General features: G+C 39.4%; 1 protein-coding gene across 1 annotated transcript in view; it reads left to right on the top strand.

The window, feature by feature from the left end:
• The window catches only part of LOC122656788 (3beta-hydroxysteroid-dehydrogenase/decarboxylase), a 62,168-nt gene extending 40,089 nt beyond the window's left edge, over positions 1–22,079 (top strand). Inside the window, exons 8-12 of the mRNA XM_043851438.1 lie at positions 7,366–7,483; positions 19,832–20,006; positions 20,456–20,612; positions 21,607–21,673; positions 21,764–22,079. Coding sequence (XP_043707373.1) covers positions 7,366–7,483; positions 19,832–20,006; positions 20,456–20,612; positions 21,607–21,673; positions 21,764–21,966 — 720 coding nt within the window. The 3' untranslated portion in view covers positions 21,967–22,079. The remainder of the gene's footprint in view (positions 1–7,365; positions 7,484–19,831; positions 20,007–20,455; positions 20,613–21,606; positions 21,674–21,763) is intronic.
• The last annotated feature ends 525 nt before the right edge of the window (positions 22,080–22,604 follow it).

The following is a 22,604-nucleotide window of genomic DNA, read 5'->3' as shown; positions in this document are numbered from 1 at the left end:
GATGAAAAAATTAAATGACAATCTTCAAGCTTTTGTGTTTGGCCAATCTTCTACACAAAGGGACAAGGGAAAAAAAGCCTGTGGAAGATATGAACACTCCAACTTTCCCAAACGGTACTACCAATCCTCATCCGCCTCCGCCACATACACCTTTACCACCACCACCAACACCTCCACCTCCATATCAGCTTCCGGCTACATACTACCCTCCACCATCACATCAGTAGAACCTTCCCTGCTACAACAATCCCTTGTATGTACCCCAGGGAGGTGGGACAAGGACTACGGAGTTAAAACAAAAGTTCAGGAATTTAAAGGCAACAACGATCCAAATGCATTCCAGGACTGGGTTAATCAAGTTGAGAGCATATTTGTCTACAAAGATATGCCAGAGGTAAAGAAGGTGCAATGCGTGGCTACAAAACTCTGTGGGTATGCTGCAACCTGGAGGATATATGTTTGTCGACAACGATCATCCAAAGGTATGCCACCTCTTAACACTTGAGCAGCCATGAAGAGAACCTGACAATGTGCTTTCTCCAGTGTTGTCATGGCACACCAGGCGCAGAGTGCCTGAGGTGCAAGGAGAGGGAGTTACATGGGTAGCCCCTTTCTTCAAGCCCAGGTACTCCACCTGTGTGCTTTTTTGCTGCCTCACTTGGAACACAGGTGAGATCAAAATGGGGAAAAGGGTTCAACTTTTAACTTAAAAGGGTGTTTTTAACAAAAACTAATTAACTTAAAAGGATGTTTTGCATGGAGGATAATTTTCCCCGTCAAATATCTTTGTTTCTCTTTATATCCAACACCCAAGGTCTATAGAGAAAGCGATAGACCCATCCAAAGACCATCATTTTGGAATCTTTGGTGATGGAAACCATAGTTGTCACGGTGTCTAGTCAACCCAAGGTGTTGGAGAGGGTCCAAAAGCAAGGCAACCAAGCATCACCTTGACAGCTATGATGGAAACTTTATTTTATCGAGGTTAATCAAAACAGGCCATATGTTTAGCTCAAAAAGTGAAAATAAAAGTCAAATATACTTATAAAAGTATTTATCATATTATAAAAATAACTGTGGAAGAATGCTGCCCGGTCGCGTGGCCCCTGCACCAACTTGGGGGCCAATGAGGGTACACACGGGTGACCAAGGGGTGGGGATTTTTCATTTTGTTGGGGGGGGGGGTTGTGGCGGTCATTTCAGGAGCGCTTTGTCTAGCAGCAGGCTGCATGCGACCAGGCAGCATTTTTTTTCCCAATAACTATATATTTACCTTATTCCTAGATGTTTGCAATATTTCTGTTTTGTTTTTTTATGGAAAATTTGCGTCTTGCTTCAGTCAGGCCCACCATTTTTCTTGTATCTCTCCCTTCAGGCAATAACGAGGCCTTTGCTTTTTTATTGCACCTCCGGCCTGTGACAACACTGATTTTGTCCCTATAGACTATCATTAGACATTGGAATCTTCTCAACAAAATCCAATATTTTCAGCAAGGGGATAAGTCGTGATTTTGTTCCTATGCACCATCATTGGGATCTTCTCTATAAAATCCAAAATTTTCAGCTAGGGAATAAATCAGTGGACGACTATACCTACGAGTTCCAGAAGCTGAACAACCAGGCTAAATATCAAGTGACTACTGAGTAGTTTATTATCTATTATCTCAATGGATTGCCTGTGACAATGGGAAGTTGAAGCATATGTGGTGTTAGATAGACAAACGTGTATGGTATCATGATAATCAGAAGCCTTCAAGTGTTTCAAAAGGAGACGGGAATCAAAATTATTTAAGAGACTGTTGGCCAACATATTCTAGAGACAAGAATGAATGTAACAGCTATGATGTTCGATGTGTTAATGTTACATGCAACAAATGTGGCCAGAAAGGACATCTCCGAGATAACTTCCCTAATCAGGATGGGGTCAATGCCGTTGAGAAGGAAAAGTAGACTGAAGAAACTTTGGAAGAATGTGAGCCACTTCCTCCTATTCCTAACAGGATTCCTCGTTACTTAGGAACAGAAGAAGATGAAGAAGATTCCAGCTGAGGTCAATATACGACAAGTTGTTGCTCCTCTAAAGGCCTCTTTGAAACTTCAACTGTTATTTAGACAGGTTTGAAGGTCATCAAGATTTGAAGTTTCAACCTGGCTCGAAACCAAAATTCTTTGAGTTTCGGTTTGATCCTAGGCCAAAACCTGGTAAGTTTCAGCTGCAGGTTTCGAATGCCGGTTTTGAGGCCAAATGGTCAAATTAGGTCACGAAACTTCTTGGAAACCCTATTTTACACCCGTTAAACATAGTGGAACCCTTAAATTGTAAAAAAACACACCCAAAAGGGTAGTTTGGCTTTGGACTCTAGGGTGGTAGTGTACCTTGTACGCTGCTGTATACTTTCTCTAATAAAACCTATTCTACACAAAATTTAGTACTAGAACACACATAATTCAATTAAAACAACTAAAATATACATTAGGAATGAATAAAAATAAAATTAGAAACCATTTCATAATTATCAAATATTATTCATGGTCATTACAAACTTTCTGAAGAGTGAAAATACAAGAAAATTAGTGAAGTGGGTCAACAATCACAAAAACTGGTGAAGTGGATCGAAATTTTTACCCATTTTGATCCAAAACACGCAATTTATACAAAGGGTATATGGAAACCCGAAATATGGTCGAATTTTTGCTGAAACTGTCAAATTTCGACCAAAACTTGGCAGGACCCAGGTAATGCACCTGGTTTCATTCGACTTTTGTCAAAACTGAAAATTTTGCGAAATTCTAACATTGAAGGTACATCATCGACATGTCTTACGTGTCCATGCCTTAGTCTACCAGGGAGCACACGTCAATCTAGTATTTCCATATGTGGTTGACAAGCTTAATCCGAAGCCAACGGCTATATTGAAGCCTCTGAAATTTTGTGAACCCACAACAAAGGAGATTCGGAGATACTTGACATGACAGTTTACTTGTAATTGAAGATTGGAAGACTGCAGTATGTACTATGTTATCGTGGTTAGGTGCTCTCGGTATTAGCGCCAAGGGCTAATAACGAGAGGGCAGATTTCTTCTTTTATTTGTTTTATTTTTAATTGTGTATTTCCTATTTTGTCCTTATGTTAGTTTATATATTGAAGTTTAGAGGGAGATTACACATATCGTGTAATCCCCCAAGTTCTCTATTTCCTCTCTTCTTCTCCCTCTCGATCTCTCTTCTTCTTTTCTTTATTTTATCATTAACATACTACATTGTTATGTAAGTAATATGGAAGCATGCGACATCCTCCTGGGATTACCTTTGATGTGATATGCTTCTCTGCTGTATGATGCTAAGAAGAATACTATCTATATGGCTCATTTTGACTAGTGTAACAAGTGGAAGAAATGCCATTGTCTATATGTCTCCTTGAAATCCTACTGATTCTATTTCAGGGTAATTAATGTAGTCCTAGATAGGTAAAGTGTCTACTAGGAGCCAAGTAACCAGGACTTTCCAAAACTGCTGGTCGATTGGGCAGATTTGAGGAATTAGGTCAAATTCTAGAGTTAGGGTTAGGGTAATGTGTATGAATCTTATATAGTAAAGCTAGGCAGGTCTAGGGGAAGCTAACAGTGAAGGTTTGAGTGAGAAATTAAAAATCAAAAAATTAGGGTTTTGGGTTTTGGGGAAGATGAGAGTGATGGGTTTTAGGGTTTAGAGTGAGAATTTGGGCTAGGGCATCAGGTCGAACTCTCTAATGGTAGAGAGGGGCATTCGGCTAAGGTTGGGTGAGGTTTTGATGGTTGGATATGGCTGGATGGAATTTTTAGGGTTTTGGGGTTTTGTGGAGATGAGGGGAACTAGGGTTTAAGTGTTAGGATGGGTCTGAAACTAAGGTCGAGTGGAGGGGGTGATCTAATGGAGCTGTGGTTGTAATTTGGATGAAATTGGATGGAGGGATAGGACTGGACAGGATATAGATGACCTAGGATTTTAGTGGACCGATTGGGATGGGTTGGGTTTAGGTTTGAGGATTAGAAGAAGAATGTGAATGCTGAAACAGTAAATTACTTACTTGTAATTGAATATCTTCAATGGCAGCAACTTGAAGAGGATAGGGTCTCCTGATCTGCAAGATGCAAGGAGATGAGAAGAAGATCCTCCCCGTCTACAAGACGCAAGGAGTCCATTGGAGGTCCGCCAATCCTTTCACTTTGATATTACTCTCAAGGCAACACTCTCAAAAGAGCAAGGCAGCAAGCAAAACAAAGTTTAATTTCTGAAATCTGAACTGTGTGGGAGCCTCCCACGATTTTATTAATTTATAATATTGCCTAAGGCCCAAATCCTATTACAAATATGAATCACTCCCCTTCTTAAATCGTGGAGGGGGTGGGACACTTAATTTAAAAGCTAACAACTTGAAATATTTTCTAACAGCCAATAGGATTAAATCCCTTAACATCCAATAGGATTAATCCCTTAACAACCAATTGGAATAGATCACTTAAATTGGACCATGGTCTGAACCGGTTCAATTTAAGTTTACAAAATTAAACTAAGTATGGAATGCAAAAATAAATTAAGACTGAAATAACTAAGTATGGAAATAAACTAAGGCTCCAACACTCGGCCCTAATCTTAGGGCTGCTTCTTCTTCTTGCGGATGCTTGGATCTGCATCAATAATGTTTTTAAGATGAAGGCAATTGATGCAAGCGAGTGAGAGGTTGGGCTTAAAGCAGCCTCACGGAAGATATGTCCCACCTCACACAAAAGCTAGGTGATGCAGATTTATCACCAACTGGGTTTCTTTTATTAGGAATAAGTCTAGGGTTGGGTTATATACATGTTGAGCCTTTGATCCTATGAGTTTTCAATGTAATAGGTCACTTTTATGGATCTAAAGTAGGGGTACATAGGTTGCCGACGGGATTAGTTCTATACTTAGTTTATTTTCATTTTTTATTTTTTTGTTTTAAATTGAACTAATTGAACCACTGATCCAATTTAAGTGATTTTAGTAGTTTTCTTTTTAGTGTTTAGTGGGGCTGGATTATGACTCTATTTTAATTCTATTTCAGTTTCCTAGTCAATTTAAGTTACCTAATAGGTTAAGGATTGGGTTAAGCCTTTTCTTTTTAGTGTAAGAGTTTATTTTTGAGTCTTTTATATAAGGTTGTAAGGGGGAAAACATTGAACATGAATTTTGATATTAATGAAAAGCTTTTGCTGCTCTTCTTCTCCATTGAAGATTTTTGTCTTGTGTTTGATCAAGGCTGGTGGGATCGGTGTTTGAGCTGATTGACACCTTGCAGTGGGAAGCCGGGGTGGTTCGTTGGTGGGATTGGTGTTTGAATTAATTGACACCTTGCGGTGTGAAGCCGGGTGGCTCTTTTGAAGCTCTCCTTCAAGTTCTTTGAAGATGTCCTTCAAGTTTTAGTTAAAAATTCAATTTTTATTTAAGTTTCTCAATCAAACAATCTGCTGCCAAGGGAATTCTGCAACAACAGTAAGTTTGGTTCATCCCAACCCGAACCTTTCTTCTTCTAATCCTCTAAACCACTAACCCTAACATCCCCTCCATCTTTGAACATCATTCCTGTAACCCAAATTCTGCCCAGACCAAACCAGCCAGCAAAATCCCTCATTTTTTAGATCAAACTCTCCAACTCTTCCCCTATAGGACCCGATCCAAACCCTAGCCCCATCCTTCTACTCTAAACCCTAGATTCCCCTATTTTACACTTTTCAAAAACCCGAAACCCTTACCCTAAATTTCTATTAATTCAAATCAGCATACTTCGTCCATTAAAATATCTTAGGACCTTCACTGATAGACTACCCTACCATGACTTGACACAACCCATACATCAAAAGCTAACCCTAATTTCACCTAAAACCCTATTTTTGACCTAGCCGATTCACTTGTTCATAACAGATCCTGGTTGATTGGCTCCTAGTTGGTCCTCTACCAATCTAGGACTACATTACTAGGTTTAAGGGTTCGCTTTGAGCATTGTTTCAAGTGTTTTCGGTCTCAATTCATAAGAATATAGTCAATTTATGTTATCTTTCCAAAGGGTTTTATTTGTAGTATTTTTTTTTTAAAATGTTGTAATGGGCCAATACATAAGCCCAATTAATAGGAGTAGTAGTCAAATATCGGAGTCCTAATAGAGTTAGTAATTTAGTTGAGTGATTGAGTTTAGAACTAGAGTCTAATAGAGGGTTTTGGAATCGTGATTTGATTAGGAATTGGGGGGAGTAAACTATCCTTCAAACATGGGTCCAGCCTCAATGTAGCAGCCGATGATATTTGGTTAATAGAATTATGTGTTTGCTTTGAGGCAAGTTTAAACTGTGCTGATTGTGCATGTGCATGCAAGATTCTCAGATTGTTGCCGTTTATTTGAGATCCATCTTTACTGTTAAGTAAGATCCTCAATCCAGGTCAGTGTTTCTTCTGACAATTGCAAGCCATCTGTTTAGGTTGAACTGGTATTATTCTGCTTGAGTGAAAGTTTTGGGTAGGAAAGGTGAGGCTGATTCATTCTTGTCTTTTTTCAATCTGAAATTTTGTGAACAGTTCCCTTAACAGTAAGTAGGCACATCTCTAACTATGGAGTTTGGCCTTAAGGCCTTACATTGCTGAGAGCTATAAATTGGTTTTCAGGTCTACTGTGAACAGTTTCACCCTGTTCTTTTGAGAATTTTAATTCAACTTTTTTCTGAATCAGAAACTAGGTGTATTCAAGAGGCCTTTAGATCTGAAATATAATCCTAAAGTTTCATGGGATTTGGTTTGAATTGAGCTGGCTACATTGATCAGAAGGAGGTCCTGTTTAAAGAATTTATTGAATCAGAGTTGCAGAATTTTCTAATTTTCTGAAGTCCCTTTAGTTCAAATTCTTTCTACATTACTACTGCTCAGAACTTAAATTTCCGAAAGGGTCCTCTCTTAAGGTTGGTTATTAACACCCTAGATTCTATTCTCTCTTTTCCTAAGGTCCAGAAGTTAAACTTATGGGATGGTCATTGGTCTAGTTTTATTTGCTTAATAGCTTCAATTTGTCCGCCAATTGGAATTTTTATTGTCTGTGTGGGGCCATGATGACTTAATTAGGGTTTTTGGAACACTAATACACTAATATCCACCAGTTGAACACTATGATTATCCAACCTGGGTTGATATGTTCTGAATCACTTTGGATCTTTTACATGTAATTGTGGTAGGGGACTTCTTTTCATTCCCCTGACTTTAATAAAAATGCATGCTTTGATTTAATAGTAAAGTCTATTTATCATGGCACCATCTGATGTTGAAATGTTTCTTTTTGCATTTGTCTAATTACTGATTTTTTCAATATACAGGAAGGGATTGCATTAACAGTTGAGTCATTCCTTCACTTGGCAGAAGAATCACCTTCAACAATTTACCAGGACTTGAGTGAACCATCAAAAGCTGATAGACTGCTAGGAAGCGGAAAAGGTTACATTTTGATTCCTTTTTTGTGAAACTTTAAAATGGTTCTGCGGTGACTCACACCTCAAGATAATGTGATTTTAAATGATTCTGCAGCTACTCATAAAACAGAATTGCTTTAAAAATTTTAATCACTGTTGTAATATGGGTTCAAGGGTAAAATTGTCCTTGTATCCATTCCAGAATGTTCTTTCTCATATTATAAATAAAGAATGGCTGTAGTCACTCTGACTCAAGCCAGTATTCACGGATTTCAACATGGCATCAGAGCCAAAATTCATCATAGAATCTGCGGAATAAAATTTTTCTTTTTCTTTTTTTCGTCTCTCTCTCTCTCTCTCTCTCTCTCTCTCTCGTGATTTCACCCTAGCACCACCGCCCTCCATCTCCCACCACCACCACCCTTTCCGCCTCCACCCAACCTTTCTGCCTCCCCCCAACCTTCCGCCACCCTTCAGCCACCTCTCCACCCCCGCCAACTCTTGTGTCTCTCTTTCCCTCTCGCGAGAGTCTCGTTTTCCGGTTTTCGTCGGCTTTTATTTTTCACCCTTAGTGGTGAGTTATCTCCCACCAAGGGCCCTCTTTTTCCCAGATGCTTTGAAGGCTCTTTGCGATTTTTTTTCTCTCCTTTGTAATTGAGATTTTTTGGACCTGCCAACTGTGCCTGATATTTTTGAGATTACAACTGCTTCCTCTGGCCCAGACGGCTCCTCACAACGTGATTTTCTTCCATTTCCGGCCAGCTCGATTAAATTAAATGGGACCAATTATCTGTTATGGTCTCATTCTTATTTATTTGCTATTGGTTCTTGTGGCCTCTCTGGCTACATCATCGGAACCACCATCAGACCTACCAATGCTGGTCCTGCACAAGATCGATGGATGAATTTTAATTTCTTGGTCATGTCTTATCTGGTCAATTTCATGGACCAAGAGATTACCGGCTGCTACCTTCTCCTTGATATGGCTGCCAAGATCTGGAAGATAGCGCAACACACCTACTCTCAGGTCGGGAATGCCGCCCAATGTTATGAACTCCGTCAGAAAATCCACTCGACAAAGCAACTGGAGTTTTCTCTCTCTCAATACTATAACAAGATGTGCACTATGTGGCAGCAATTAGATTTTTTGGGAACCTTCACTGCAACCTATGATGTTGACGCCACGGCTTTCCGGAAGTGGGAAGATGGCTTACAGGTCTTTGATTTTCTATCTGGTCTCAATATTGAGTTTGTTCAGATCAAGGCAACTATACTGAATCGTGATCCACTACCCACTCTTGAGCAGGCCTATACGATTCTTGCGGCTGAGGACAGCTGCCGTACAACCATGGTTCATCCTGTTACTCAGGAGCTGTTACTCAGGAGAGATCGACTTTACTTTCTGGCTCTCAACCTGCTTCTCGTGGGAACTCTTCCCGTGTACTGGTGGTGATCGTGTGTCTGGTGATCCCCCTCCTATTAAGTGTGGCCACTGTAGGAAGGAGTAGCATACCAGGGACCGTTGTTGGAAGCTTCATGGTAGCCTTGCAGATACCCGTGGGCATGGGAAGGGTGAATCCAATCGTTCCAACAATGCCCGTGCAAACCAGGCATCTACTGAAGAGCAGCCTACTGGCCACTCTCGTTCCCAAGTTGTGGAAGAACTTCATCATCTCTGGAATATGATGACTCATTTGGATACCTCTTCAACATTTGGGTCTCCTTCTTTGGCTGCTTCAGCTATTTCCCCGCCATCCGACTCTTCTACCACTCATACTACAGGTATTTCATTTGGTGGGAATTGTACCTCGGTCATACCTAACTCTTAGGTCATTGACTCTGATGCAACTGACCATATGACAAGTTCTTCCTCCTTTTTTTTCAAATATTCTCTTTTATCTAGTCATAGTAAAGTTCGTGTTGCTGATGGGTCTCTTTCTCCAATCTCGGGCTAGGGATCTATTCAGTGCACCTCTTCTCTTTGACTTTCCTCTATGTTATATGTACCTAAGTTTTCTACTAATTTATTATCCATTAGTAGTTTGACTAGGGACTTAAACTACAAAGTGACCTTTTTTCCCAACCATTGTTTGTTCCAGGACTTGGCAACGGGTCGTACGATTGCATGTGGTAAGTTGGTTGATGGTTTGTACGTGCTTGATAGTTCGTTGTTAGCATTGACATCTCAGGCCTTATCTTCTGATTCTACCTCTGCATTACTTGAATTAAATAAGTGGCATCGCCGGCTGGGGCATCCACAGTTTAGTGTTTTATCTACTTTATTTCCTAGTTTATTCAAACAATGTAATCTCAATAATTTTTCTTGTGATGCTTGCACTTTGGCAAAGCAAACTAGGAATGTTTACCCTATTTCTGATAGTATAAATGTGACTCCTTTTGGTTTAATACATTTTGATGTGTGGGGGCCAATCCGATGTGTTTCGACTTCTGGTTTTCGATGGTTTGTTACCTTTATTGACTGTTACAGTCGCATTACTTGGGTTTCTTTGATGCACAACAAGAGTGATGTTTTTACCTGTTTCACCCTATTTCATATGGTTTAAACTCAATTTGATGCAAAGGTAAAGATTTTACGGTCTGACAATGGCAAGGAATACATGGATGTCATTTTTCGCAGCTATTTGGACTCTCATGGTATTATTCATTAGACATCCTGTGTGGATACTCCGGCTCAAAATGACGTGACTGAAAGAACAGGCAATTGTTGGAGATTGCTCTCTCCCTTATGTTTACCATGAATGTTCCTCCCCGTTTCTGGGGCGATGCCAGTCTTGCAACCACTTATCTAATCAACCAGCTTCCTTCCCGTGTCTTAGCTGGTCGCTGCCCTTAGGATGTTTTATTGGGATCTTCTTCGTTTTTTGTCCCTCCAAAAGTCTTTGGTTGTGTTATCTTTGTCCAAAACCACCATACTCATGGAAAATTCGACCCCAAAGATCTTTTGTGTATTTTTCTCGGATATGCCACTACCCAGAAGGGGTGTAAGTGCTACCATCCTCCTACTAGGAAACTGTTTGTGACCATGGATGTGATTTTTTGGGAGTTTGAGGCCTATTTTGCACCATCGGCACCTCTTCAGGGGGAGGTTCTAAGTGATGAAGATGTACTTTTGATTGCTCCTATGGATGTAAATGTTCCTACCATAGAGGATGTGTCCGTTGAATTAGAGGATGGGATTACAAGTCAAGAACAAGAGCAAGGACAGAATGAGCAGCCTATAGTCCAGGGGGAGTCTGAAGAATCAAAAGAGTTGAAGATGATCTCTCGTGGAACACAGTTCCCTCCTTATGGAACTTGGCACAAAGAGACTACCACCACTGCTCCCACACAATCAGTACCTGCACTAAGTCCTACTCCAAGTCATCACTCTGGTAAGCTTAATCCTGATCCTAGTCTTGATTTACCCATTGTTATTCGAAAACCAAAGCAGAGTTGTACACCACCCAATTTTCAATTTTGTGTCGTATGATTCTCTAACTCCTTCATTCCATGCTTTTGTTTCTTCGTTGTCCTCCGTTTCTATCCCTAACAATTGGCAGGAAGCAATAGCCAAACAGAAATGGAAGGAAGTAATGAATGAAGAGATGCATGCCTTGGAGAAAAATAAAACCTGGGATTTGATGGTTCTTCCACTAGGAAAGAAACCCGTAGGTTGCAAATGGGTCTTTGTTGTGAAGCACAAATTAGATGGGTCAGTAGAGAGTTACAAGGCAAGGTTGGTTGCGAAAGGGTTCACTAAAACCCATGGAATCGACTACGAAGAGACCTTTGCCCCTGTGGCAAAGATGAACACAGTAAGAGTAATTATTTCCTGTGTTGTAAATCAAGCCTGGAGTCTCCAATAGCTCGATGTCAAGAATACCTTCTTGCATGGAGAATTGGAAGAAGATGTTTATATGGAGATACCCCTTGGTTATGCTACTCCAGATACTCAAGGAAAAGTATGTAAGTTGGAGAAGGCATTATATGGCCTAAGCAATCACCAAGGGCCTGGTTTGGTCGCGTCCATAAAGCCATGATTTCTAATGGCTATAAGCAAAGCAATGCTGACCATACATTGTTTGTTAAAAAGTTGGGACAACATATCACCATTTTGATTATCTATGTGGATGATATAGTAATCACGGGTAGTGATGCACAAGAAATTCAGAAATTGAAGACATATCTAGGCACAAAATTTGAGGTCAAAGATTTGGGACAATTACTATATTTCTTGGGAATTGAGGTTGCCTATTCAGCCAAGGGTATATCTCTTTCCCAGAGAAAATATACTTTTGACCTTTTGAGTGATACATGGATGCTTGGGAATAAACCAGCCGATACCCCTCTGGAGCCCAACACACACTTGAAGAGTAAGGAAGGTGATTCTGTGGATGAGGGTAGCTATCAGAGGTTAGTTGGTCGGTTGATATATCTTTCCCATACCCGACTAGACATTGCATTTGCAGTGAGTGTCATGAGTCAGTTTATGCATGACCCTCACTCCTCTCACTTAGAGGCAGCATACAGAATTTTATGGTACCTGAAGTCATCTCCTGGAAAAGGAATCTTGTATTCTCCTCATATTTATCTTTGGATAGAGGCCTATACTGATGCAGATTGGGTAGGCAGTCCTGATGATAGAAGATCAACATCTGGATATTGTACCTTTATTGGGGGAAATTTAATTACTTGGAGGAGCAAGAAACAAGCAGTGGTTGCTCGGTTCAGTGCAGAAGCAGAATTTAAAGCTGTGGCACAACGTATCTGTGAACTTCTCTGGCTTAAGGGGCTTCTTCAAGATCTGGGTATAGGTGTTGATCTTCCTATGCGGCTCTATTGTGATAGCAAGTCAGCAATTAGTATCGCCCATAACCCAGTCCAACATGATCGTACCAAACATGTTGAAGTTGACCGGCATTTTATCGAGGAAAAGTTGGAGCAAGGAGAAATTTGTATTCCATTTGTTCAGTCTAGTGAACAACTGGCTGATGTCCTTACTAAGGGAATTAGTAGTAAGTTGTTTTGTTCTGTTATTAGCAAGTTGGGCATGTTTGACATGTATGCACCAACTTGAGGGAGAGTGTTGTAATATGGGTTCAAGGGTAAAATTGTCCTTGTATCTATTCTAGAATGTTCCTTCTCATATTATAAATAAAGAATGGGTGTAGTCACTCTGACTCAAGCCAATATTCACGGATTTCAACAATCACATTATCTTGAGTTACCATTCCCTTATAAATTAAAAAATACCCATTAACATGCATAAACGTAGACGTTACAACTTCGATGGTTCTCAGGTATATACCCATGGGCTATTTTATATTTAAAGCATATAATGTCATATGGGCATGTAATGGACGGGGCCCTGATCCAGACCTAGCCTCATATATCATAATTGCGGGCTTGGTGGTGCCTACCTTTGCGTTAGCCCAAATGTTCCTTATTGTAGATGTTTCCTCTCTATCTCCAAGAACTTTTGCTATACTTTCAATACAATCAGGCATCTAATTCCACATGACATTAATAATATCTTTTTCTGAGTTTTATTTCATTTATCGAATTGTAGAAATCATTAATTTTTCATCTTTGAAGCTATCATCTAATTTTTGAGCAACTACAAGCATTTCTAAGACCATTAGCCTTTGTTGTGTGACAAATCTGTTTACTAGGTTAATCTAGTGACCCTCATACCTTTCTATACTCTTGGTCAGGAATAATTTCATTTTGCTTGTATTTGTTCCACGTGTAAATGTTATTAACTGTTTGGAATCTGTAGTTTGTTTTACAAACATATTTTGCACTTAATTCTTTAGATTTTTTATTTGGAGGCTGATACTGTTCACAAGGCTGTTGGTGAACTTGTCAAGTTCACAACTTGCCACTTGGCAAGTAATTTGATTGAAATTTGTGTGGATCCATGATATAAAGGGCTTTCACCCATTTCATTGGTCAAATTTCAATAGAGCATGCTATATGGGTCAGAAGTGTCTCCAATATTGTAGAAATTTACAAACATAACATTTGTCTTTATCTTAATTATTATCCCAATAATGTTTCTATCATTGTCTTTTTCCCTTGTGTATGATGTTTGTAATCTTATCTTAATTATTATCCCAACAATGTTTCTATCATTGTTTTTTTCCCTTGTGTATGATGTTTGTAATCTTTATCTTAATTATTATCCCAATAATGTTTCTATCATTGTCTTTTTCCTTTGTGTATGATGTTTGTAATCTTTATCTTAATTATTATCCCAATAATGTTTCTATCATTGTCTTTTTCCCTTGTGTATGATGTTTGTAATCACCATTCTCCTTAATTTTAACCTTTCCAACCTTGTTCCTTGTATGCATGCTGTAGTGATTTCCCTCGTTATATCCACCAGTTCCATACCCTTATCAGTCAAGGTTCCTATATTCTAAGTTGTTAGAGGTAACTGGTTTTATTGGATTAGCTTCCTTACACCAACTCATCTATGATGTTGGAATAATTCCTACATTTACCATGATTCGAGATTTCGGTCAAAACGACCGAAATTTCACAATTTATTTGATGTAGCTTGAAGGATGAGAGCAAGAATCAGGCCCCATTAAGCCCAGCAGGCCATCGGTATCGAGCCAGCCTTTTGGGGGAAGTTTAGTCCAGGTATGGGCCTGACTTGCGGCCCATTAAGTATTCACTCAATAAGTTCCTGCGTGGGGGGGAGGCAGCTAGCTTCTATTTTTTTTTTTAGTAGTTTCTAATTTTTTTTTCTCTTTTGGTTAGATTCTACTAGATAGCCTAAGTATCTTTCCTTTTATTTGTTTCTTTCTGTACAAGTCCCCTAATTGTATGCATGGAGCTTTCTTTTAGTTGTTTCCTTATTTTGTTATATCTCTACAGAACAAAATATTTGTAACAGCTGTAGAGCTCACACTATGATTTAATGAATGAAAAAGAAAGCTTTGGTTTTTATGCCATTGTGCTATGAGATACCTTAGGATTATGAGGGCCATGGTCATACACCCCCCCCCCCCTTTTTCTCTATTTTGTCTGCAACTGGGTTTCTGTTGGAGGCTATCTAGATCATCCTCGAAAGACGACTAAGGTGCTGTTGATGATACTTAACCTGTCCTATTGAGTTCCATCCATAGCCTGACAATTGGAGTTCAAGCATACCCTGCGACACTCTTATTCTGGAGATTTCTGGCAGCAAGCTACAAGTGGTGATATCCCTTCATCCCTCCTTTAACTCAGGCCTTTCTTTTAGGTTGTTGTTCTCCTTGTCCTTGGCTTCCTTCAACAGTATTTTGAAGGCCATCTAATGTCTATAAACCCAAGTTATTAAGTTTCTAAATCCGTGTCTTTGTTTCTAATTTTGAGTCATTCCCATAACTGGTGATCTAGCCATCAGATGTGGCTGGATCTTTGAAGAGTTGAAGGTCTTCTCAGACCCTACTTTTGACTGGAAGTAGAGGCTCATCAGAGGTGGCCTTAGGGCTATACTATTGATCTCCATAAGTTTCTATTTTGGGGTGTTATTCTGTTACTTCAGTTTCTGGTTCTCTATTACTACCCATAATGTGCGGATATTTTCTTGTTTAGCTGCTGTTTGAACTCTATTACCAGTATATTGATTTTTGACATATGAATTTCTATAATTATTAATCTGGACATCAGGTTGTCATCACGTAACCTTGCTGTGCAGTGTTATTTCAGTTCTTTCACTGGACACCTATTCTGTGAGTTAGCCTAGTGTCGACATTCCTTTACTGTTAGCCTTATTATTAGGCTTACTACTGACCTATCAGTACTGTTAAAGATCCTGTTGTTGGGTGGGGTTGTAAGCTTCTTGTTGTTTAGTGACCCTAGTCCCAACATTATTTCAATTTCGATATCTCGATATTGTTTCATGGAAATGATACCAAACAAGTATATATAAATACCAAAAGTTGTTCGAAATGGGTCTTTGTTAGTTTCGTGCATTTCGACTCTTAAGAGAGGTAATTTGCCAGTAAACCCTAGATTTACTTTTTTTTTTTTTTTTTTTTTGCAAATGACCTATATTTCTTGGTGAAACAAGATGTTAGGGACTACTACAACGCACCAACATCGACAATTTTGCGCATTATTATGCTTTTGCTCTTCAAGTGCCTCTCTGGCCTCCGTATCAATCTTTTGAAATCCCACATTTTCCTCTTGGGTGTTTCTAAAGCTGATAAGGATACCTCCTCCGCCTAACAGGATTTTCCCTTGTTTCCCGCATGGTACCTAATTTGCCCTTGATCCCCACCAGGCTGAATTGTCATCATTGTACCCCTATGCTAGACCTCATCAGTAAAAGGCTCCAACTCTAAAAGGGTAAACTCCTTTCTTATGCTGGGAGGGTTGAGTTGATCAGATTAGTTCTTCAATCTTCCTACATCTACTGGTGTGGCATCTATGGGCTTCCTAAATCAAACATACAAGCCCTATAATCCTTATTATGTGCTTTCCTCTGGAAAGAAAAGTAATCCTCCAAATTCCTCCACCCTCTTAGTTGGGTTGCGACCTACCTCCCCAAAATTGAGGGTGGCCTTGGTTTGCGTAGAATCTAAGATTGCAATATCATGGGTATTCTCAAATTGCTTTGGAAAATCTCCTCTAAACATGACTCCATCTGGGTCACTTGGGTCTATTCCTACCTCTTCAAAAAGGACTCCATTTGGACAGTCCCCCAACCTACTGACTCATCTTGGGTTTGGCGCAAAATCATCCTCCTCTGTCCCATAGCCCTTAGAGCTACCATCTCTAAGATCGCTGATGGGACATCCACCTCCCTCTGGCTTGACCACTGGCATCCCTTATGAGTCCTTCCGTAGTTGGTACTCGTTCAGTGTACTCTTTTGGTATCCCCAAATTTGCCACGGTCTCCGCCATCATCTCACATAGCTCTTGGCCCCTCCTCCCCTCCCCCCTAGTCTCCCCAGGTCTGGGCTTCCCTCACCTCTCCCTTCCCCCAACCCCTCTTTATCTGACAAGGTCTCCTGGCTCCCCTCCCCAAATGGCCTCTTTAGCTCCCGATCTGCTTAGGACTTTGTTAGACTTCATGCCCCCACCATCCTTTGTCATAACCTTGTGTGGTTTAAAGGTCATATACCCTATCATAGCTTCACTGTCTGGAGAGCCCTCAACCTTTGCTTCCCCACCCAATCGTTTCTCCTTCACCTTCACTTGCATGTTTCCCCCTCTTGTATCCTCTATTGGAATGGTCTTGAGGACATCGATCACCTTTTCTTCTCTTGCCCCTTTGCCTCTTCTATTCGGAAAAAAGATTTGGAAACTTGTTAGGCCCGTAGTAGAAGACCCTTACCCTTCTCTCGCGAGTGGCTTTGGATGGACATATCCTTCTCTGGTAGCTCTATTTGTGATATTATAGGTAAGGTTGTGTTTGGTGCTGTTATCTCTCACATCTGGATGGAGCAGAATCTTCGTAGATGGACCTCCAACTCTCTTTCTCTTGATTTGATTTGGAAAGACATCTTCGATGTTAGCTCCAGCCTTCACATGTTACCTCACAGTTCTCTTGTTGATTCCCAAAGGAACAGGCCTATTGTTGTGTCCTGGGTGTTACCTGTTTCTCTTTTTCAGCCTCCTAACCCTTCTTCCTAAGGCTCGAGGTTTTGTATAGTCCCCTCCCCCCTTCTTTTCCCCTATATTTTCCTCCCTCGTTTCGGGGTTTTGGTAATGAATTATTTATGTACCCAAAAAAAATATATTTTACTAATAGAGTAGTAGTATAGTCAATGTGTATATTTAATGTATGTTACTTTGTACTTAGCAATATTAATGTAGAAAGGGTTCAGCTAAGAACTACTCTACAGTAGGATCGTTAATAGTTGCAGCAGATCATCGATAATAGAAGCAAATCAGAATTTAGAAACATAAGACAAAAAATAGAATGTAGTAAATACTGGGCAAACCAGCAGTGAGAATGGGCTCTAAGGCTGATCGAGTGGAGTAGGCAATGAGGAGAATCTTTGCTTAAAATTTCAGCCAATTCCAATGGTTAACTTGTGAGATATGAACAAGATCCCAAAATAGAAGGTTAGGGCAGATCTCCCAAACCAGAGGAATTTAGAACACCAAACTTGGGATCGAGTGTAGCCCTTGATTGTGTGATTCTGCTCTACAGACCTCTGCTGAATATGAGTCTTGGTTGTAGAGATATTAGCACTTGAAGTTTGCTGGAAATTCTGGGCAGAATTGGAATCGCAGGAGAGTCTCTGTCCTTCCTTGTGTTGAAACAATAGCAGTAGAACTTTAACTCAATAGATGGATTGAATCAAGTCTTCAAGAGGATCTCCAGCAGTTGGAAACAATCGCAGGCACAACAACACAGTTGGGAAGCGATTGGGATAACAAGAGAAGATAGGAGAAGAAAAGAAAAGGGGATAAGGAGATTTGGCTCTATCAGCCCTAGGGGTTTTGGCTCTCACCAGCCAGGCCTCTCTGTCCATCATCCACACAATAGGACAATAAAATTTTGCACAAAAGGCGTATTCTCATTCCTCATAATCATTGGTGGGGGCCCACTAAGGGCATTAGATATTTATGGGCAGCTATGCTTGCCTTACAAGTAAGAGAAAATTAGAAACTTGCAAGAACAGGAAACAAACTAAAAATAGAAACTTCTAAATAAAAGCTAAGCCTACTTTCTGAATCTGGAAGTAGAAACTAAAGAGCTAAGGTTGCCTAATAAACAACCAAAAATATTTAGGAGAATAATTCTAAAAATAGAAACTAAACTAAAACTCCTAATTCCCCCATACACAGACTAAATTGAGTCTTCTAATAAAGTCTTCACATGATCTGGTGTTGGGCCCCACAAGATCTTCTAGTAGCATTCACACCAAGGCAAAATAAGAAGCTGTGACACTATTCATGTGAACAGTATCATGAACAATGTTTTGGCCTCTTTTTCTTCATGTTTTGTCCAATATCAAATATGTTTATACTCACATATTGCTTTTTTTTGGTTTAGGCCTTTAGGGGTTACTTAGGCTAGTATCTTACTACGCAAATAGATTTTTCTTTGCAAATTGCTTCTTAGTACTTCTTAGTAGGTTTGATATTGCACTTATTTGATATTGGTTAGATATCTATACTTATTTCTTATTTATGTTACAGAGTGTTTTAAAACACTTGTTTTGCATGTATCATAAGCATATCTAAAGTCTCTCCGGTACATCTCTTTAAACCAGCTTTCCGATACGCTGCCCTATTCCAATACTTGACACCTTGAATATAAGGGAATTATGCCTCCGGATATGGATCTAAGATCTCCCCAGACAAAGGGAAGAGACAATAATTTGTTCTTCATTTTTCCTATTCTGAAAGATGGAGATGTAATGGTTGACGAATGGGAGTTGGACGATGAAGTGGTAGTGAGAACTGCCATCTTCTTGAAGCCATATGTAGTAGCAGGTTCGCTGCTACTACTTTTATCCCTGGGTCTCGGCACCTATAGCTTCTTCTTTTTTCATTAGGTCTGTGCTCCTTGAACTGAAGATGACCATAGGCCTTGACCATCAGAACTGCCTTGTGGCCAAGGCAGCATGTACACATCACCTTTACAACTGGAGTACCTTTCTCAAGAATCTAAAGGTAGTATCATTAAGAGCTTATTTGACCCTTAAGTTTCTTAAACCCTGAGAATATTCCATGTTTGTCTTAGAGTAAATTTTTTGAAATACCCATAGTCTGAACTAAAGAAAAATACTAGAAACAAATCAATCAAATTCAAGCCACTGCTTTTCGTGTTTGAGCCTGGTTTTAAACATGGTACAACTTAATGGACCTCTTCATGTACCCTGGTGGGTTTCACAAGGCTAATGATCCATGCTGGTCATGCTCTTCATCAATTTTGAGCTTAACCTACCAATCTAGTGGATTGACCACTGAACACTCCTATATCTTCTTGCAAATGATAGTGCAAAAGCATTTGTGGACTTACATGTAGGAAGCATCAATGCAGAGGAATTTCTGCCTTTCATGGGGGCGGGGTGGTCATTTTGCCCCATCATTTCTCTGGGCGTAGGAGCTATGCTCCCAGACAGATAATCTTTTTCCCTTTGTTAAAATCTGTCAAAAGTCTCAACAGATATTATCTGAATTCTCTTAAGATCTAATTTTGCATTTTTTCAACTTGGAAAAAGAAAGAAGTAAACACTGTTGTCAGTGTTTTGTGCCGTGCTTATAAAAAGGGAGAGGAGGTGGGAAGGAAGGAAGAGATTCTGTCTTTCTTAAGAAGTCTATAGTTTGTCTTGAAATGCAGTAAACCAAATTCTTTTTTCCATAAATATCATTGAGTTCTTTTATAATGTCATTCTTCTTTTTTTTTTTGTTGCAGTTGCTGACATACTTTTGTGGAGAGATGAGAAGAAAACATTCACTTATTTTCTTGCATTGGTACTGTTGTTTTACTGGTATCTCCTTTCTGGAAGAACTTTTATTTCCTCCACAGCGAAGCTTATGCTGCTATTGTCAGTCATCCTTTTCTGCCATGGCTTTCTACCATCGACAATGTAGGTACCATTACTACCAACTATATTCCTACATGAGTATGTTAGTAAATGAATGGTCTGTCCTTAGACGAGATCACCACTTCTCTCAGTAATGGACTTCCTTGAACTCTTCCTTAGCCTTAGATGTCCTTTCACAGATATAGAACCTCAGACAGAAAGAATCTCCAAGAATATTTTATGCATTGGAAAGAATTTGCAAAATGCAAAAGCAAATCATGTCAAACATGTAACTAGTATAACTACAATTGGTCTAAACCCAGGAGATCAAGATCACCTAGGCTGAGTCAACATTGTTCAATGATCCTAGAAACAGAATAACCTTTTAAATATAGTGTTGGAGATCTGAACTTTGGGTTCCCCCATCCTTAATTAAATTAATTACAAAATTAATTTAGTTACAAGGACCTCTTCTTCTTTCAGGCATGTTGACTTTGAGGTTTCTGCTCCAGGTTTGGTTTCCCCATCCAAAGAATGTCTTCTTCTTATTTCGAGATCTCGGAAACAACGATTAAAGATGCATTTATGCCCCTAGCATCCTTATGGAATAGATGGGCTCTCACGTTAAAGTCATTTTCCCGAGGAGGCGATTGGAATACTTTCTTCAAGGTAATTTATCTAAAGATAATTTCTTCAAGGTAATTAGTGTGACATAAATTCAAAATTCAACGTTAGATTGTCAATACCTGCCTTACTCCATCTTACCTTAAATTAGGAATGCATTTGATGCGTAGCAATTTTTCCTCCTAAGCATAGGTCTGTAGTCTGATTATTGGTAGTAATTAATATAGAACTGGAAGCTCGGGAAATATATGATACATTTATGGAGTTGAAATACATAGTTTGATGCCCATCCAATAATTTTGCTTCAGGAAGCTATACAGTTCCGGTCACTCTATAGTATCTTACTTGGGGGTGGCAATGAGTGGCCTGGTGGGTTCAGTCTTGGTATGGTATTTGGCAGTAGTCCTGATATATCTCTGGGCACTCTTTTTCTCTCTCCCATGTTCATTCACTTGTACATGATTTCTTTAGAGAATTGCCCACATTCTTTAGGGAAAGGAAATTGGTTCTTAAAATATCTTTTTCCCTTATTGCTTTGTTATTCTCATCGTGACCATTCTATTTTTTTAATTGATCATGAACGATTTTATTCATGAAATGAGAATAGTAGTACATTGGGGTACATAGTAATACTTAGTAATACAATCCTTCCTAGAGGAATAAGGCTTATGAATCCAACCACTACAGTGACAATCACACTGTCAAAAGGATTCCATGAACTTGATTAGAAATACTTCGTAGGATTATAGGCTGTATACACTTCTGTTTTTGTAATTATGTGTAACTACTGCTATTACAATATGTCTAGATACATGTGCTGTACTATCACATAAGCTTATCAATTACGGAATAGAAAGAACTCTGCGTGATTGCCACTAGGATGGTCTGACTATCTATAATATGCCCTCAGCACTCAGTGGACCAGTATTTTCTCTTTCAATTTGACATCAACTCCATAGAGGAAAGGATAGAGTTTGTACAGTAGATATATTTCTTGCTTAAACTTTCTCTATCTGAGAAAATTTCTTAATAAATACAGGTGGGAGTGTATTTGTATTTTCTGAAGTTGCTCCTCTCATTTTCATTCTCTGCAGTTGTTGGTGTAGGTAAGGGATTTGCATGTTCCAATCTTGCAGAGTGTTTCAATAATATCTGGCATTCTGTTGTTCTCTTAACCTTGTTGATTTAACATGCAGCGCTTGTCTTGGCATTCACTATATTCTTTTTATATGAGCAATATGAAGAGGAACTTGATAGACTAATGGAGTCTTCTTCCCTTGGTTTAAAGAAACTAAAGGGGTTGTTAATTAGAAGCTTGCCAGTCTCCTTGGCGTCATTTCTTCATGATTACATGGGTAAAGATGAGGTACATGATGCTGTGAAAGATCACAAATTCTAGGTTTAATAACTTGACAGTTTTTCATCTCATTATACCTACTATCGGAGATTGGTTTGTGAGCTCCAGCCAGCTGGACCAAGCTAAAGCCATTAAGTTCCTTGCCCATGGTACAAGTACCTTGCTTTACTTTTTATCATGGATAGGTCCTTCCCATGAGGCATTGTGGTGCAGTTAAAATGTTCTTACTTCGGAATCCATTTCCAGTCCATGCTGGTGCATTTTTAGTCTAACCCCTGGTTCCTTGATTGGATGATCCAACAAAGTAAGCATCTATAAATGTTTTAAATCATCTCATGGTGATTATTGGGCAGTAGTGACTGATGACAGAGTCTGGTCCCAGTGAATGGCAGTTGGGTGAAAAGATGTATGTGTTTTTTCTTGTTCTGCCTGCATTCAAGTTGTATATCATGAAAATAGTTTGAAGGTACTGTTATTGAAACATTCTTGTGTGATGAACTTATTTGATGGAGCAGCTGGGATACTGGAATATTGGCTCTAAGAACATAAAATCACATGTCCATGAGTCTACGCATACTTATGAACATAGCTACCTAGGTCAGTTCAGTTCAGTTCAGTTCAGTTTGACACTTGATATTTTTCCGTATCTTCATGGATAGGGTAGAAATTGTTGTTGGTAG

This window comes from Telopea speciosissima, chromosome 3, assembly GCF_018873765.1.
Source record: "Telopea speciosissima isolate NSW1024214 ecotype Mountain lineage chromosome 3, Tspe_v1, whole genome shotgun sequence".
Taxonomy (NCBI): domain Eukaryota; kingdom Viridiplantae; phylum Streptophyta; class Magnoliopsida; order Proteales; family Proteaceae; genus Telopea; species Telopea speciosissima.
The sequence above is the reverse complement of the archived record's forward strand: the minus strand, read 5'-3'. Positions and strand labels throughout refer to the sequence as shown.